Here is a 16,377-nt window from a genome sequence, read left to right as displayed (position 1 = left end):
GAGAAAGAAATCCCTCTATGTTGGCTGCTGAGCAGTAGATACTTCATGGCCTTGAGGATTGATTATTTATTATGCGCGTATACACAAGTGTTTCAAAGTGCAGCCAAGCATTGGAGGGGACGACATAGGGAAGACAAGACAAAATTATCTTGTTAGTCATGGTACATTCCGATTATACAGGTGAACAGAAAAGGAAGTTCATCAGGGTAAGGGGCAATAGGGACAAGTGCACCCAGTCCCGTCAGAGCTTGGGTTAAGTGCAGAGATATACCACTCTCAAGGCTCATAAGTGAACTGCAGTAGTGCTGAGGCAAGTGCAAGGCTGGGGGCAAGTGCAGGAGACTGGCGAGGAAAGCTTGGGACCTGTGAGGCTCTGAAGGTACACAAAGCAGCCAGTCAGCCAGTGAAACTGAAGCATAAGTAGAGAACAGAGAGCCGAAAGAGGTGGTTAACAGGGGAGGTGGAGAGCGAAGGAGGAGTTTGAAGAGGAAAGTCTTGAGGAGTTTCTGGAATATGAGGAGATCAGGCGTCAGGCAGAGAGAGGCAGGAGGCTGTTCCAGAGGGATGCACCTGCCGAGGATAATGTTCTCCCCCCAAGTCTCTGCTTGGAGAAGCCGCTCACCCGCAGAGAGTTGGGGGAAGAAGAGCGGAGGGCTCGGGGAGGAAGTGAGCATTGCAAATAAAGTGTGCCCAGGCCCCAGAAAGCCTTGTGACAATGCAAAGGGTCTTGAACTTCATCCTTGCAGCCATGGGGAGCCAGTGACGGGATTCTAGCGCTGGAGAGATGCAGTCCCTGGGCTTGAGGCCAAGGATAAGTCTTGTGGTTCTATTTTGGATGAGTTAAAGAGGACGGAGGGTAGAAGAGGGCAGGTTAAGAAAGAGGCTGTTGCAGTAGTCAAGCCTAGAGAGGCTCTGGGGGAAGGTGAGAAAAGGTAGAATACCTGTGAGAAGGTGCAGCTGATAGTGGGATTCTTTAGAGATGTCCGTGATGTGAGACGCGAAGGAGAGAGTGGAGTCAAAGATGACCCCGAGGTATTTTGCCTCATTGGTAGGTGGAGAAGCAGGGCCAGGGGAAATCGGCCAGAGGTAAAGAGGGAAGACGGGAGCAGGGGTCCTGATGAGGACAATCTTTGTCTTACTGGCATTGAGGCAGGGGTCATTTCAAGAACACCATGACTGAATTGCGGACAGACAGGTATGAGTGAGGAAGAGGAAGAGGCCGAGGGTAGCCTGAAGGAGAGCTCTGTGTCATCCGCGTAACACTGAAAGTTGGAGGTGAAGGTGGCTATCATACGGGCCAGGCGGGCCATGTAGCCATTGAAAAACCAGGGGCATAGGTTAGATCCCTGGGGGACACCGCAAGTAGACAGAGTAACAGGGGAGAAGAAAGACCCCATTTCCACCTGAGATGGGCGGTCGGAGACAAAGGAGGTTAGCCACAGCAGGGCCTGATAAGTGAATCACGGAGACATGCGATCAGGATGTTGTGGTTCACCGTATAGAAGGCAGAGGAGAAGTCAAGCAGAATGACGACAGAGGGAGGGTTAGACTCAAGATTTGAGAGCAGGTCTTCACGGGTGTTCAGAAGAGCAGTTTCCATGCCTCTGGATGCTCTAAAGCCAGACTGGTGGCCATGGAAGCAGCCAACATATTTAGTGTGGTGGGTAAGATGGGAAATAGCCAACTTTTCTAGGAGTTTGCCCAGGAAAGGAGCCAAAGAGATCAGGCAATAGTTTACCGGAATGGAAGTGACAGCAGAAGGTTTTTTGAGGAGAGGGTGCACAAGGGAGTGCTTAAGGGCAGTGGGGAAAACTCCAGTGGCAAAGGAGAGGTTGCAGAGGTCACCCAAGGCTGGGGCAAGAGAGTCAATGTTGTCCTTTATGGCTTTAGAAGGACAGGGGTCCACCTGCTTGGAGGAGGCTTTCATAGACCGGCTTTGTCTAGTGACCCCCTCAAGTGTGACAGAGGTGAGAGAAGAGAGAAGAAGGGGAGGGGTGGAGGTGGCCAAGGGTGGTATGAGAGATGTTGGTGCATGAGGTGGTGAGGAAGAGAGAGAGAATATGATATCCTGTGTTTTTGAGGTGAAGTGTGCAGCCAGGGCCGAGCAAAGGGCCTTGGTGGGTGCAATGGTGGATGAGGCTGCGGTAGGGTTTGCTAGTTCCTTGCATACTTTGAAACGTTTGGCTATGTTGTTGGATGCCGCTGAGATGCAGGCTTGAATAAAGACTCTTTTCTTGGAGCGGATGCAGAGTCTTTGGAGGAGGCGGCAGGCCAGTTTGTCAGAGGGTGCGCCCGAGGAATCCCATTTCCGTTCGGCTGCCCTACACTTGTGTTTAAGAGCAGCCAGTTCGTACCATGAGTTGCACTTTTTGGTAGGCTTCAGTCGTACCTTCATGACAGGGGAAAGAAAATCAAGAGTGTTGGGAGAGGGCTGCTTCAGGGTGGGAGTCAGCCGCAGGAGTAGAAGGAGCAGAGTAAGTGGAGGCAAAGGCAGCTACTGACACTCTTTTCATTGGTCAATTGATCTTGTAGATGGGAGGTAGTGCCAGGCTTACCGATGAAAGAGGAGAAGAGAGCTCCAAGTGAGAAGAGGGGAGAGAGTGATCAGTCCAGGAGAGTGAAGTAGTGAGAGGGATAGATAGCGGATGTTAGTTGAGATGAGAACATCCAAGGTGTGGCCGGCACTGTGTGTTGGGCCAGAGGGTAAGGTGGAAAGAGAAAGCAAGTTGAAAATGTTGCAGAAAGGTGCAGAGGAATCAGGTGAATTGAGATGGATATTGAGATCACCCAGTAGGAGGAGTTGAGAAGAGGAGGAAAGGAGTGAGGAGGCTAGGTCAGCCTATTCCGAGAGGAAGATGGTGGTCTGACCAGGTGGGCGATAGAAGATGGCCAGCAGTAGTGAGGAGCTAGGAGAGAGGGAGAGCCTGCAAACCAGGCACTCAAAGGATGAGTAGGCCTGCATGGGAATGACAGGCACAGGGATATACTCAGGGAAGATTAATGCTACTCCCCCGCCTGGTCTGTTCGGTCTAGGCAGAGAGAGAGTATCTTGTAGCCTTCTGGGAGAAATGTGTGAAAACTTGTGACAGAGCTATCCTTGAACCAGGTTTCAATGAGGGCAAGAACATCAAGATCCAGGAGTTCAAGGATGTTGCAGGTGTCAGATGAATGTCTGACAGCTGAACAAGTGTTAAGCATGGCAATATGGAGCCAATTGTCATCAGTGAACGACTTATGGGGGAGCAGGGGACACTGGTGGCAAGAGTGCCAGAGGGACAGAGGTAGAAGGGGACAGATTAGATAAGGGCGGCAAGGGAGCCCAGATCATAGTGGTTGGGAAGGGAGCCAGTGCAGGAGGGGCCGCAGGGGGCAAGGGAGGAAGGAGGACTATTTTCAGAGCCCCTCACTAGGGGAGGAAGCCCTCTTCAGTCTGGGAGTGGCATTCCTGGCCAGGGAAGTCAGGCAGGTGATAGGTCCAGCAATCCTGGGATTTGTGGGGTGGGCTCTGCAACGAGGATCAGTAACAGTGCAAGGCACTCTGAGTCCCCTTGAGCAGCATTAGCAGACCTGAGAGCCACCATGTTTCATGTAGTCACTTGAGAAGAATGCCCAGAAAGCCTGGATCCTGATTGGATCTTAGAAGATCAATGTTCATCTATGGGGCGAATTTCACACACAGAAAAACATAACAGCTGTATATGCAGACATTCATCTCTTCGCGGCTGTCTGGCAATATTTTCCTCACATTTTCCAGGGTTATTTGGAGGATAGTCTTTAATTTTCAGACTCAGTTGTATGGGCATACACTCGATGACAAGAGATACAAGAATGAACACTTCTTTTAGCAATTATATCATTGGGGAGTCACCGGATTCCAAATGTTTCCATTGAATACCATAATATAGAATCCGATACATGTTAGAAATTCTTATATTTTGGTTATGTTGAGTGTTCAGTATATTGGAGGTTGCATCTTGCGCTGGGGACATGTATTTGCATCTTCTTATTTCGCTCACTGAATACAGGTCTGGGCCGATCCAGTTGTGGTTTCACAACGACCATGAAATGTACACACAATCAACACAGAAATCCATTGAATGCACATGTTTATCATACATGTTCAACCTGGCCCGCTCTCTAAACTGCTGCCACCAATTAATTCTGCTCTGGCACTAATCCATCCTCTTTGATGAAACATCTAGGAGGTACGGTTGACAGCAAACTTGCTGTTAATCCTCAAATTATAAAGGCCATTAAGCTGGGAAAGTTCACCTGAAAGTGCCGAAAAAATCATCTGCCTTCCTGTGATGCTTGGGATGTTTTTTGATACATGCTGTAACAATTAGGATGGAATGTCTTGCTTCTGTGTGATGTTGTATTTCTAGTACCTTATGTGATGCTGATATGGGTGTAGTTTACATTGCTGCTACCTGTGTATTGAAAAATTGTGCTTTGAGTTTTATGAATTTTTATTTGAAATAAACTATATTTCCTACCACTAATATGCATACCTAGCACAACTTTTCTGGATTTAAGCTACCGTGAAATTATTTCAGTCCATCCTGGACTATGCTAACGTCATCTAATTAGGTACCCCAAAGTTCCTGGTTGCCAGGAGACTGCAGCTTCAGCATCCTGCAGACCATCTCTTTGCTAGAACTCTGGCACACATCTGTTTCTCCCACCATACACATTCTTTGTTGGCTACTGGAAAGAAAAAAAAACATTCATTTTTACTACTACTGTTGGCCCATTTTTCAAACCCCACTCCCTATTTACACAACATTTACCAAAATAGGTTTCATCTAGACAACGTCCTTGATTTAATCTAAAAATGTCAGTCCTCTTTTTAAAAATAACGCTAGATCGTATGATTGTTCCTTCTCTGTATTGGCCCTGTCCCTATGGAAAAGAAGGTCTTTCCAAAATAAATCTTTGGAGGGCCATCGCCACTTCTGCAGTTATGGTTATTTCAGAACTAGTCAGTTACCAATAAACCTCGAGTCGCGTATCTGTCAACCCAGACGAGATGTATTGACATCAGTGCGCAGAGGTCACTTGGGGCATACATTTTGTTTTAGAAGGCTTTTTGAGATAATATATGCATTGTGGATATCCTGGATGGCACTATTTTGTGGGTCCTCGAGCCTTCCTGTATTTTAAAATGCATACCATACACATACAGTTTTCTAAATTGCTCCATACTACCTCAAAGATGCATTTGTGATTTATGGTTGTGCTTTCCAACTTGAAATGCTAATTATGCCACGTTTCTGCTTATATCACACTTTGTGCCTGTTTCCGCATGCTTCTAAGTGATGTAATAACATGTGCTATAAACACCCATCCTAATATCACTCCAGCGATCATCCTTCAAAGGATGAAGGACTGAGTCGGCCTTTGCCAGGATTTAAAGCTATGTCCTACAGGTTGAACCCATGCACTTAACGTGCTGAGCTAACTTGCTTGCTGAGTTTTGACTTTGGTGCATAGTAATTTGTAAACACTGGTGGAAATGTAAGATGCCATGCAAATGTATGCCCGGGCAAGATCCCTCAAGCAGTTCCCTCCATCCTAAATCCCCTTTTCGTCATAATTTCTATTTTCTTAGACATTTTAGAGAATGGTGAAAAGACACTTCTGTTTTGCGAATACTTCCTTCCATTTTGTCCAAATGATAAATTCCTTTCCCACTATGTCAATGTTCTCGCTCTCTGTTTCTGTGCCTACAGGTTGAGTCTGGTTCTACCTGTGCTGTGTTCGGCTTGGGATTAATTGGCCTTTCGGTTATCATTGGGTGCCGAGTCGCTGGCGCAGGCCGGATCATTGGGATTGACATAAACCCAGAGAAATTCGCAAAGGCTAAAGCTTTGGGAGCTGCAGAATGCGTCAACCCCCAGGATTGCAAGAAGCCCATCCAGAAGGTGGTAGCAGAAATGACCAGCGGAGGAGCGGACTATGCCTTTGAGTGCACTGGGTTCGTCGATGTCATGGTATGGCGTGGCCACTAGCGATTAAGGTTTTTGTCTTGCTGCTGTGTGAAGGAAACAGAATATTCCCAGAGGAATTTACCTGTGAGGGAATACAACATTATTGAGGTTAGCAAGCACCTGGTTATGAGGGGCAGGTAAAACACATTGCAGACAACAGTCTGGAGTGTTCGGTAACCTCAATAAAATAAGATAGCGCTAATGTGAGAGGGTAAGCAGTTGAGAGGGAAGAGCAAGAGTGTATGGAGTGATAGAGGGTGATAAGGACGATTCAATCCACGGAAGAAGAACCCTTCACTGTTCTGCTCACTCTCTAAAATGTGATCCACTCGAACAGTGTAGAACAGGGGTAAGCTATCTGCAGCTCGCCAGATGATTTGGCCTACAACTTCCAGGATCCCTCATTGGCGCTTGAAATGGAAGAAAAAGTGCAGGTACTCACCCTTTGTGCCACAAGCTTGCCTACATAGGCCATGTTACAATCTATGCAACCCGTTGCAAAACATCCATAACACTGCCTCTGGTGAGAAAAGGTAGGCATTTACCACTTCTCATGGCATGCACACATCCTTTTTCTAGGATTCTCCTTCACTCTGTTGCTCTCTGTCATCCGTTTCTCCCACCTTCATTCTTTTATCACACAGCCCTCTTTTTCTGTCACTATATGACTCCTGTGAGTTATCTTACACTTACTCTGATTCCCCCTAAGCTATAGGCTTTACTCTTCATTTGTTTCATCCCTATTCTTTCCTGTATCCTTTCCACTCAGACCTCTTCTCTCTCTCTCTTTCTCTCTCTCTCTCACCCCCCTCTCTCCCTTTCTCTCTCTCTGTCTCTCTCTCTCTCACACACACACATACAGCCCCTTTGTCTCTTATGATCTCTCTCACCCACACCCTCCTCCTCTCCCATTTCTCCTATCTATCCAAATCCCATTCCAAATCTCTCACAAACTCTTCTCTTTGCCTAATGCTTCCCCTCTTCATACTATCGTACTCTCACTCTTACCCGTCTCGCCATTTGTCTATTCAACATTCCCCTAGACTCTGCTACCCACTTACCCTAACACACTCCCTATTTATTCTCTATGCGTGCCCATCTTTGGTTGGATGTCTCCCAATTCCTTTCTCTATTTTGTCCCACAGTCTATGCATTTCTCTTGATATTTGCAATCCTTTATCACGGTCTCCTTTTCTGTGTGCTATTCTCTGTGTCCCTCATTTTATTCTCTCTCTATTGGTTTTTTTAATTTTCTCTCTCGCTTTTGCCTTCTCTATGGAGTCTCTCTCTCTCCCTCTATCCCTTCCTCTCTCTCTCTCTGTCTCTCTCCATCTTTTTACCATATTCTGAGCGTAAGGGTCTGCAACCTTTGGCTCTCCAGATGTTTTGGACTACAACTACCATCATTGCATTTCGAATCAGCAAGGGCTCCTGGGAGTCAGAGTTCCAAATATTGCGAGAGCCACAGGTTGCATACACCCGGTGAAACTGTCAAAGGCCGCTACATGGAACAGTGAACCACTAGTATAAATTGGCTTCGAAAATGTGCATCCTAATAACTTGCAGAGAAGATTTTCAATCAGAAGTTCTTCACGAATCAAGTGTTTTGAATGCCTAGCTCCAACCCTCTCTTTCAAGGTGGGCATGGCACGTGTCCCGATTCAGGAGACAGGAAAGCGCACGTTGGCTTGGCGCAGCCCATTGGGGAGAGGGTACAGCTTCCACGGGAAATGCTGCACGCAGGTACGATTTTGAAGTGCTTTCATCTTGCACTTTTCCACAGCAGTGGTGCTACTTCAGCTCGGGGGGGGGGGGAGTACAATACTCAGTAATGGCAAAAGCCAGCTAGTACTGGCCCATTTAAAGCCCTCACGATTACACTGGCAAGCGCAGATGGGACATGTAGGCCAAAACATCTGGAGTGCCGTGGAATGCCTCCCCCTGCTGTAGAAAGTGCTCTTAGCATGCAGCCTTTCAGGAAAAAAAAACATGTTAAACAACATGAATTAAAAAAAAAAACATGATGGCTGTCAACCGGAAATCTATTATTCAACCATCTCAATTTATGGTTTGCAAATTTAGCCTAAGGAAAATCAACCTATCACTTGATTCTGAAATATTGATGAAGTGATTTAATATTTGAAGTGCTATATGAAAATGTAGTGTGATACAGTGTTAAAAACAAATGTATCTTATTCTTATTCCATTCAGTTGCACTTGACATCCAAATCTCACCCGGAAGCACAGGAGAAAAAAGGATATATTAGGAAATACTTTGTGTGAATTCCTCTGGGACATAACGGGCTATTTTTCAGCCATCGTTAACTTTGATACCAATTATTGTATTGGTTTTAACTCAAAAGGGTAAATGAGAAACACCAAATTTGAGTGCAACTAGAGTAGTTTGCAGCTGACATTATTCAAGCATAGTATTCGTTCCAGGTAGGCGTTGACCAAATTCAAATGTTGCAGCTTGCGCGCGCATCCTACCACCCGTACACACGCCCCCACACTTCAGATCTAGCAATATCCGAGGTATAAGCGCAACAATTCAACCAACCAAATAACAAACCAGTCAATAAGAGATTGTAACATGTGAATGGGCCTCATTCCGAGTATGGAGGTAGTCATGGCGCTATTTGCGTCATGACTACCTCCCATACCGGTACCGTGTCTGGTTTGGTGAGATGGTGACTTACCGGTCCAGTCCGACCTTGGCGGGACCCGTATGTCCCCATTCACCAAACCATTCCCCATTCCCATTTGAGCCCCCATAGGGCTCAATGGGAAGGGGGAAGTAGCTAATAACGGTACCGCAATTTGCCGTACCGTTATTGGCTCTGATTTCCCTTAGCGGGTCCCGTCCATAACGCCTGGTAAAAGGACGGGACCCACTAAGGGAACTCGTAGTAGGCCCGATGACTCTATAATTGTTTCAGGGACTGTTCATTAAAATACTTGCTAGCCTACGTGTTGGTGGCATGGACAGCATCACGCAAAGACCACAAAATGGTCTTCAGGCAAGTGTGGCGTAGAGATAAATTGGAGCCAGAAATCAAATTGGCATAGAGTTCACTGCACCACTTGGCAAGCGACTTGCTTCAGTTTATATTTCTCTAATTCTCTAGTTTATTTAATACATTAAACGATCTACCTGCTGTATGAGTGGTGCTGTCTTTTTAGGTTAGTGGTCCAGAACTCCAGTCCTGGTGTGGCACAAACAGGTAAAACTTTGAAGCTAGCCACCATGAATATTCACGCGATGCATTTGCATTGAATGGGCCCAAAAGGGAACTCATTTACATATGCAGTGCTTATCCTGGAAACACTTTAGGTTTTTAGGCACCAGGGCCATATTGTACACAACTGCTTTGGGTGCTTCTCCTGTACAAGGAATTTGTAACACACCTCTGACATCAAGCATCTTGCCAAACACAACAGGCACCATTGCGAGTTTGGTGCTGTAGGCAGAAAGGATGGTAAAATGGTAGTAGCCGGTTTACCTTATAGCTGGTGTGTCATGCACCGCTAAATTTTGACCGCTGGAGTGAAGTGCAGGATCTATCTCCAGTATAGAGCCAGAAGCAAATCCTCCACTTTCCCTTAAAAAAATAATTGAATTTACCAGTGGATTTACCTCTCATGGTAAATCCAATCTCCTGGAGTCCTATGGATCCCAAAAATGGGGACTAACTTGTAAACTCAAGGTAAATTGGCAGGACCGGGCAGCTGCAACAGTAAATGAGTTTGACATTAATGCCGGAGGAATTACCGGCAAACTCAGAATGAGGACAATTTGTACTGTACCATTCGGCTGTTCCTTTGAGAAAATAGGGAAGAAACTCCTTTACAAGGTGGGTTTTCTGTGATTTTGTCATGTCGATCGAAGAGTATTAACAGCCTTTTAATGCTTTTTTCCCCCCAGAGCAATGCCTTGCTTTCCTGCCATCCTGCCTTTGGTACATGTGTCATTGTTGGAACGGCTCCTTCTGGATCTCTGCTCTCATTCGATCCCATGCAGATCCTCACAGGGCGCACCATAAAAGGGGCCATATTAGGAGGTATGTACACAACACACCACTTCAATGTGCTTTGTGTAATGACCAAAACACGCTTTGCTTACGTTTGGCCACTATGTTGCCATTGATAATTTCCCTATTTCATTGTTCAGCTAAAGGTTTTCATTAACACCACATTACACAATTTCTTGATGTATAAGCGTCTTACAAAGGCACAATAAATAAAATAAATAATACGTATTAATTCATTGATAGAAGAATGTTTTGCAACACTTGACCACATGAAGGGATCTATTTTAATATTCTGGTCCCCACAGCTAACTGGAACTTTTGAAGACACCTGAGCATCGCACTAACCATCCATTGACCTAGGAAGCCATTGTGCATGCAGTTGCACCGAGTGCATGTGTTGTGACATGAGCCCAAAGCTGCCATACACTTTTATCAGGTCCTCTGTTGACCCCCGTCAATCATACTTCCTGGCAGGAAGGGTAAAACAGTCACATCTCTCAACTCACTTGATTCGTCGGTTGTCACCCTCTGTGCATTACCCGTTTAAGCTCAAAGTAGGCACCACACCCATCCATTGACTTCTTCCGTCCCCAAACAAAGATATCTGATTTCACCCGCCCCTGTGACTCAAAAGTTTGAGGTGTAAGAAAACTCATGCCATGACACCTTCAACTTAAGGGTTGCACCGGGAGAATAGCTCAGCGGCAACGTGCTCGCCTTGGAAGCAAGACGACACAAAATAACGCAGGTTCGATCCTCGGATCTGCGCTTAGAAACCTCTGGGTATTAAGCGCGTTATAAATAACCTATCATATAATATCATAAGGGTGATCACATCCCCTCTTCATACACTGTGGAGAACCATGTTCATTGTGGAGTAGAACAAAAAGCATGTGTAAAAAGGTATCTAGTCAATTCATCTAAACCCATTCCATCTAATACCATTCCATCGAAATGTTTCCATCTAAGAAATGTCCATTTAATGCATGTTTTTGGGGGGTAAAGGGTTAATTTTTGTTCAGGTGCATTTTAAAGGGTAAAAAATGGGGGTTTGGGGCGGGGACCAAAAAAGAAAAGAAAAAAAATGCATTAGATGGACATTTTTTTAGATGGAAAAATTTCGATGGAATGGCATTAGATGCAATGGTTTTAGATTAAATTACCATAAACCGTGTAAAAAGCATGCATGCACAAAAACGTACACATGCTTTTTACTCTTCTCCAAATCGATAGGTCTGAAATGAGGGCACTTTCACTCACCAATAGCAACACCACTGTTCACAGAAGCTTCTGGTTTCAGAGGTACCAAACATGCATGCATTATCAATATGGAACGACATTGTTTAACCGCTCCACAGTACTTTACATTGCTGATGAATAGGATGAAAAGTTAACCACAGCATGATTTTAAGGGATTGTTCAATCTAAATAAAAGATGAGGAGGTGATGTCAAATTAGGTGAAGGGCAGTGCTGAGGGCCTTATTGATAAGGAACCTGACTCCACTGCCTTCCCAATAGATTGGTGAGAGTGGGGGGAGGTAGCAGTCAATGTGGAGCGTCACTTCTGCACCAGACTCATGAGTTTAGATCCACGTTTCTGTGATAGTAGGAAGTGAACGTTAAGGGTGATAATCTTTAAAGTGGTGAGTGATGTTGGTAGACTAATTGCAGAGAGATTTTGCACTTAAGAGGTCAAGTGAAAGTGATAGAAGGTGGGGACAGGAGCAGGTGTTGTGCGGTGGGCAAGGGGATAGATGACCTTCCTGGAAGAAGGTCGATATTGTGTTTGAGGGGCGCAGTGCAGGGGAGAGGAGAGAAATCTTTAGGGGAAGAGGAAGGTACAAATTAGAATGAGTTGTGACTGAAGGCTATTAGAGAAGGGGAGGAGATGAGTACAAGGAGTGCAGTAGAAAAATCAAGCTGCATGATGGAGAGTACAAGAAATAGGAAAGGAAGATCGTGGAGAAAGAGTGAAGCCCAAGAGAGAGAGGGTAGTTTGGTAAGTGGAAAGGGAAGGGGGAAAGGTTCGATTGGAAGGAGTAGGCAGGAGTTCTTTGTTGGGATGCAATGAGGCTACAGGAGACCAAAATATCGTTAACAGGCCAAAATCAAGGCTGTCTAATGATTTGTTGCAGTAACAGCAGCTCCGAGATGACTGGAGAGTCACTGGTTTCAAGGATCCCTAAGTGTGGAAGCAGAAGTTAGGCAAAGGGCAAGCTTGGTGAAGTTTTTCAAGTGATTGGTTGATTAAAGAATTGTGACAATCTTTATGAAGTGCAATGAGGACTCCTGCCCTTTTGAATATGTTAGTTTAGTAGAACGTTTAGGGGGCGGGGGTTTCAAGACGATGGATCTCTTGTTAACCAAAGATTGCCAGGTTCTCTCCCAAAACGGACCGTCACATTTTCTTTCTCTTTTACAGCTAAGGCATGCCAGACGCTTATGATAATGAAAGATGTCTATCCCCAATCTGGGGGTAACGAATGCATGACACAAAGACCATTGTCCAAGTCACCCTAACACATTTGGAGAGGAAGTCATTGTTCACACAAAAGGCTCAGTGGCATATGTTATCTGGAAGAAACATTTATCTCCCCAAACCTCCACCAAAAACACATGAATCAAAGAGAATGAACACCTAAAATATGAATGCTAAGAGACATAATGAATCCCAAAATAATGGCCTGGTGTAAAAAGTAGCAATTGTGGTAATTGCAAATTTCACCAATCTTCTCAAATACTAACATCAGGGCCCCACTCTCGCTTGAGCTGTGCACTAATTCATGAAAGAGCAGGAACACAATCATCCCCTGGCCCCGCTACCATGATATGTATATGTAAGGAATAGTAGTCCCCTTGGTAATGCGTAGTCTGTATTTGATTAATTATGCCTTTAGCATCACCCGAGTTACAGAATCACAAAATGTGTTCAAATGACTATAGTATAGCTTTCCCTTTATATCAGTTGTGGACCATTGCTATTTTCTTGGCTTGTCCAGCCAGTCTTCCCACATACTCGGCACCATCTTCAGAATTTCAGGCATTGTTGAAGACCTGTCCCTAGACAGCTACTCTGTCTCAGGTTTGTTAATCCTGAGTATTGTAAGCTCTTGGTGATTCTTTGAGTGGCGATTGTTCCAAGGTCAACTGAAGGGCAAATGGTAGCAGCCATCTGTATATCACCTGCAGTTTACTCAGTTCCTTGGAAATTAGTTGACAGTTTCTTCTTTTCTGAAGTGTACTTTGAGCCAGATCTGTATATCATTGCAGCTTGAAATCCTCAAAGGAAAGTGGCATTTTGACTCTGGATGGAGGATATAGAATGAGGCAAGCATAACCACAATATCTCGCGGTTTAGCCATTTCACCTTTGCTCTGGGCTCCTTCTCCAGGTGCTCTATTGATCTCTGGTGAAGACTTGCTCTGTCTCCTAATTCGGCCACATTTGAGCTTTCGAGGTACTGTGAGATTTGTGATACACATGCTCTCTCACTGGGATCTATTTTCTTAGTATTTGAAGTCTAGCTCCAACTCTTGAGTAGCCGGCCATAGGTCCTCAAGATGAGCGTCTAGCAGGTCGCTCTGTTGCACAACACCCTGTATAGTCTGTTTGGCCAAATGAGTGCATGCTTCCAATTTCTGAATATCCACTCAGACAACAGCTAAGGAGATTTTGAACTCATTCTTGAGTTGCATGAATTGCTTGAGGAAGGTGAGTAAAAATATATTTCGGAAGGCAGTTTGTGAGATCTGTTTTAGTGAGAGGAAGAACATCTGCCGGTGCCGTGGGCATTGTCATATCTGGGTCCGCTGCTATCCCGTATCTCTTTCATGATGTAAGTTTAGATTCCGGTTTCAGGTCTTTCTGCTTCTGTGAACCCGGTCTTCTCTTCATTAAGGAACTGTATAACATAAAGATAGAGGCCTTTCCACAAATATGTGCTGAAACATTTGCTAGATTCAAGAGGTCTGAAGCACAGTTTATGAGTTGCAAAGTATGGTTTGTGAACATTTGTACAAAAACCAAGAAGGGGGGGTCACATGGATGGGTACTGGGTTAGTAGAAAGTACTCAAATCGTCGAAAAGAGGTGGACAGATAAGAGGCCCAGTCATAACAACTTCATATTTTCATATTTTAATATTTATCAAAAAACACTATAAAATTACATAAAATACAATAATGAAATATCAACATTAAAACATTCATTATAAATCGATATTAGTACAAACAATTCTTGTATCAAACACATTTACATATGTAACAGCAATTTAGATCACACATTTCTTGACCAAATATTAATGGTGGTTATACATATCCATCTCATATTCTGAGGTATCATTCAGTAATAGAGATGCAAAAAAAGTACTGCAAGCAAAATAAAGTGCTTAATGCAAAAGGTGCTAAGTGCCAACTGTACATACAAGATGTTAAAATGTCATTACAGTTTCGGCGACAGAAATCTATCTAGTTCAATCAGGTGAGCTAGCAGTCGCCTTTGACAGGGCGCACTGTGGAGTACAAATTAGAGTGAAAACATACTGGTACTAGAATTCATGTACAATTAATAAATGATCCAGTAGTTCTCGTAGATGAAATGTTGGATGATTCCAAAGCTTGATTGTAGGTCTCAAATCTAAATTGGTCCGCATATGGTGCCGAAAATCATAATTATTTGGATGATGCAACCCAAGCAAAACAAAAGATGATAGTCAATATACATCTCCGGGCTTACAATGTTTCCAAAATTTGTCAAGCCACTGATGGATCGATTTTCCAATGGAACTGAAGAGGTCCAAATGGCTGGAACCTTAAACATATAGGTCCTTGATTTGGGAACCCGCATGCAATCTCATGGAGCATCTCATCACCTCAAAGGCAGAACCGCAAGTGAGCACTGAACATTTGTAAGCTGCAGGAGGAAAGGATAACGCAGCCGGAAAGGATAATGCAGCTAATCAGCCCCTTATCTCTAAGGTGCAAACTGAGAGGCAGTGTCTCCCTTTTTAAGCCATTAGAGACTGCCAGTTTGAATGCAGGTATGGTTCCTTTATCTTTTTAAAACACACCACAGTTAACATTAACACTGATGGCTTGTGAAGTACTGAAGTATTAGAGTCATATTGATGTAACTGGATTACAGGTAGATGTTGAGGGCAACACTCTCGCCTACCTCTGTGATTCAGTCCGGGCTTCACTGCAGCACTGTAAGCAGAGGCATATGCCCAAATAAAGCCTGGCTGGATCAATAAAACCTTGATGCCCACCTTCTGCTTGCCTACATTGCCACTTGCTCTGACCCAAAAAGTTAAGGGTGGAAGGTTTTGAATTAATCAGAACAAGTGGCACTGCTTTGGGCAATCTTCCACACCATTGTTTTCTAACCGGTCTGCGCCATTGCAAAAGGGATCCAGCCATATGCAAATCAGTCAGCAGCTGCCGCCACCGAAGGTAGCAGCCCAGCCCGAACTGCTGGGCCAGGTCCCCTCTGCACGGAAAAACAAGCAACCCCAGACATGTTTCGGCCTAGTTGGGCCTCATCAGTGACAACATTGACACTTGCTGCATGAGGCCTCTGCTGAAATAGAGCCAGAGCCATGAGTGGAGACTCAGGACCCCTGAGACGTACTACATTGCTGGCAGGCAATGAGCCCATGTTCTTTTATTTTTAACATGTGTTCTGTTTCTGTGTGGAAGATACCAACTTCGGCAGGAAATGCCACTGTTTTAATTGATTTTCTTTTTTAAAGAAATAGCAGGTTTATTTCTCAGTGTCTTCCATATTCTTTACTTTTCAATGTAAAAGTTTAGTTTTGCTTTCCTCTGTGAGACAGTATTTTATATTTATTTATTTAATTGTTCTGGTTCTTTATGCACCCCAAAGTGTGTATTTCCTAATTTAAACAGTGATTGTTTGATGATATTAAATGCTTTTGCAAACTCCTTTCCTATAGTATTTAAAAAGATAAATGTGTTTTCCACACCACTACTTGCCCCCAATCCTGCAGTGAATTACCTTGCTGTTATTTTATGGATAATATCTAATAGTAACTAGACTGTAAGACCAAAGCTCAACAGCCTAATCAATATTAAGTGTCCTTTCATAAACAATAGCATTCGAAATCATAGATGACTCATGTTTCGACCTGAACACTCAAAACCAGTGCTGTGACCTTATATCTTGTAGAAATCGTCAAAATAGATTGTGATCAGGCAACCACCACCATTGCACCTAAATACCAACCCTGCTACAAACCAACCCGTGATCCATTAGGCTATGCCAATCATGTTTTAGGCATGCAGATACAACTGAGATTAGTACTGGTCACACTCAAAGTTACATTGACTAAAAGGTCC

The 16,377-nt window shown here is 44.4% G+C and overlaps 1 protein-coding gene across 2 annotated transcripts in view; it reads left to right on the top strand.

Annotated features, from left to right (window-relative positions):
• The window catches only part of LOC138515895 (alcohol dehydrogenase 1-like), a 309,712-nt gene that overhangs the window by 248,654 nt on the left and 44,681 nt on the right, over nucleotides 1–16,377 (top strand). For both annotated transcript variants that reach the window (XM_069630656.1, XM_069630657.1), the window contains exons 7-8: nucleotides 5,733–5,993; nucleotides 9,916–10,051. In XM_069630656.1, the coding sequence (XP_069486757.1) occupies nucleotides 5,733–5,993; nucleotides 9,916–10,051 (397 nt within the window). The remainder of the gene's footprint in view (nucleotides 1–5,732; nucleotides 5,994–9,915; nucleotides 10,052–16,377) is intronic.

This window comes from Ambystoma mexicanum, chromosome 6q (genome assembly GCF_040938575.1).
Source record: "Ambystoma mexicanum isolate Mex_15411 chromosome 6q, UKY_AmexF1_1, whole genome shotgun sequence".
Classification (NCBI taxonomy): domain Eukaryota; kingdom Metazoa; phylum Chordata; class Amphibia; order Caudata; family Ambystomatidae; genus Ambystoma; species Ambystoma mexicanum.
Note: the sequence above shows the minus strand (reverse complement) of the source record. Positions and strands in the feature narration are given on the sequence as shown.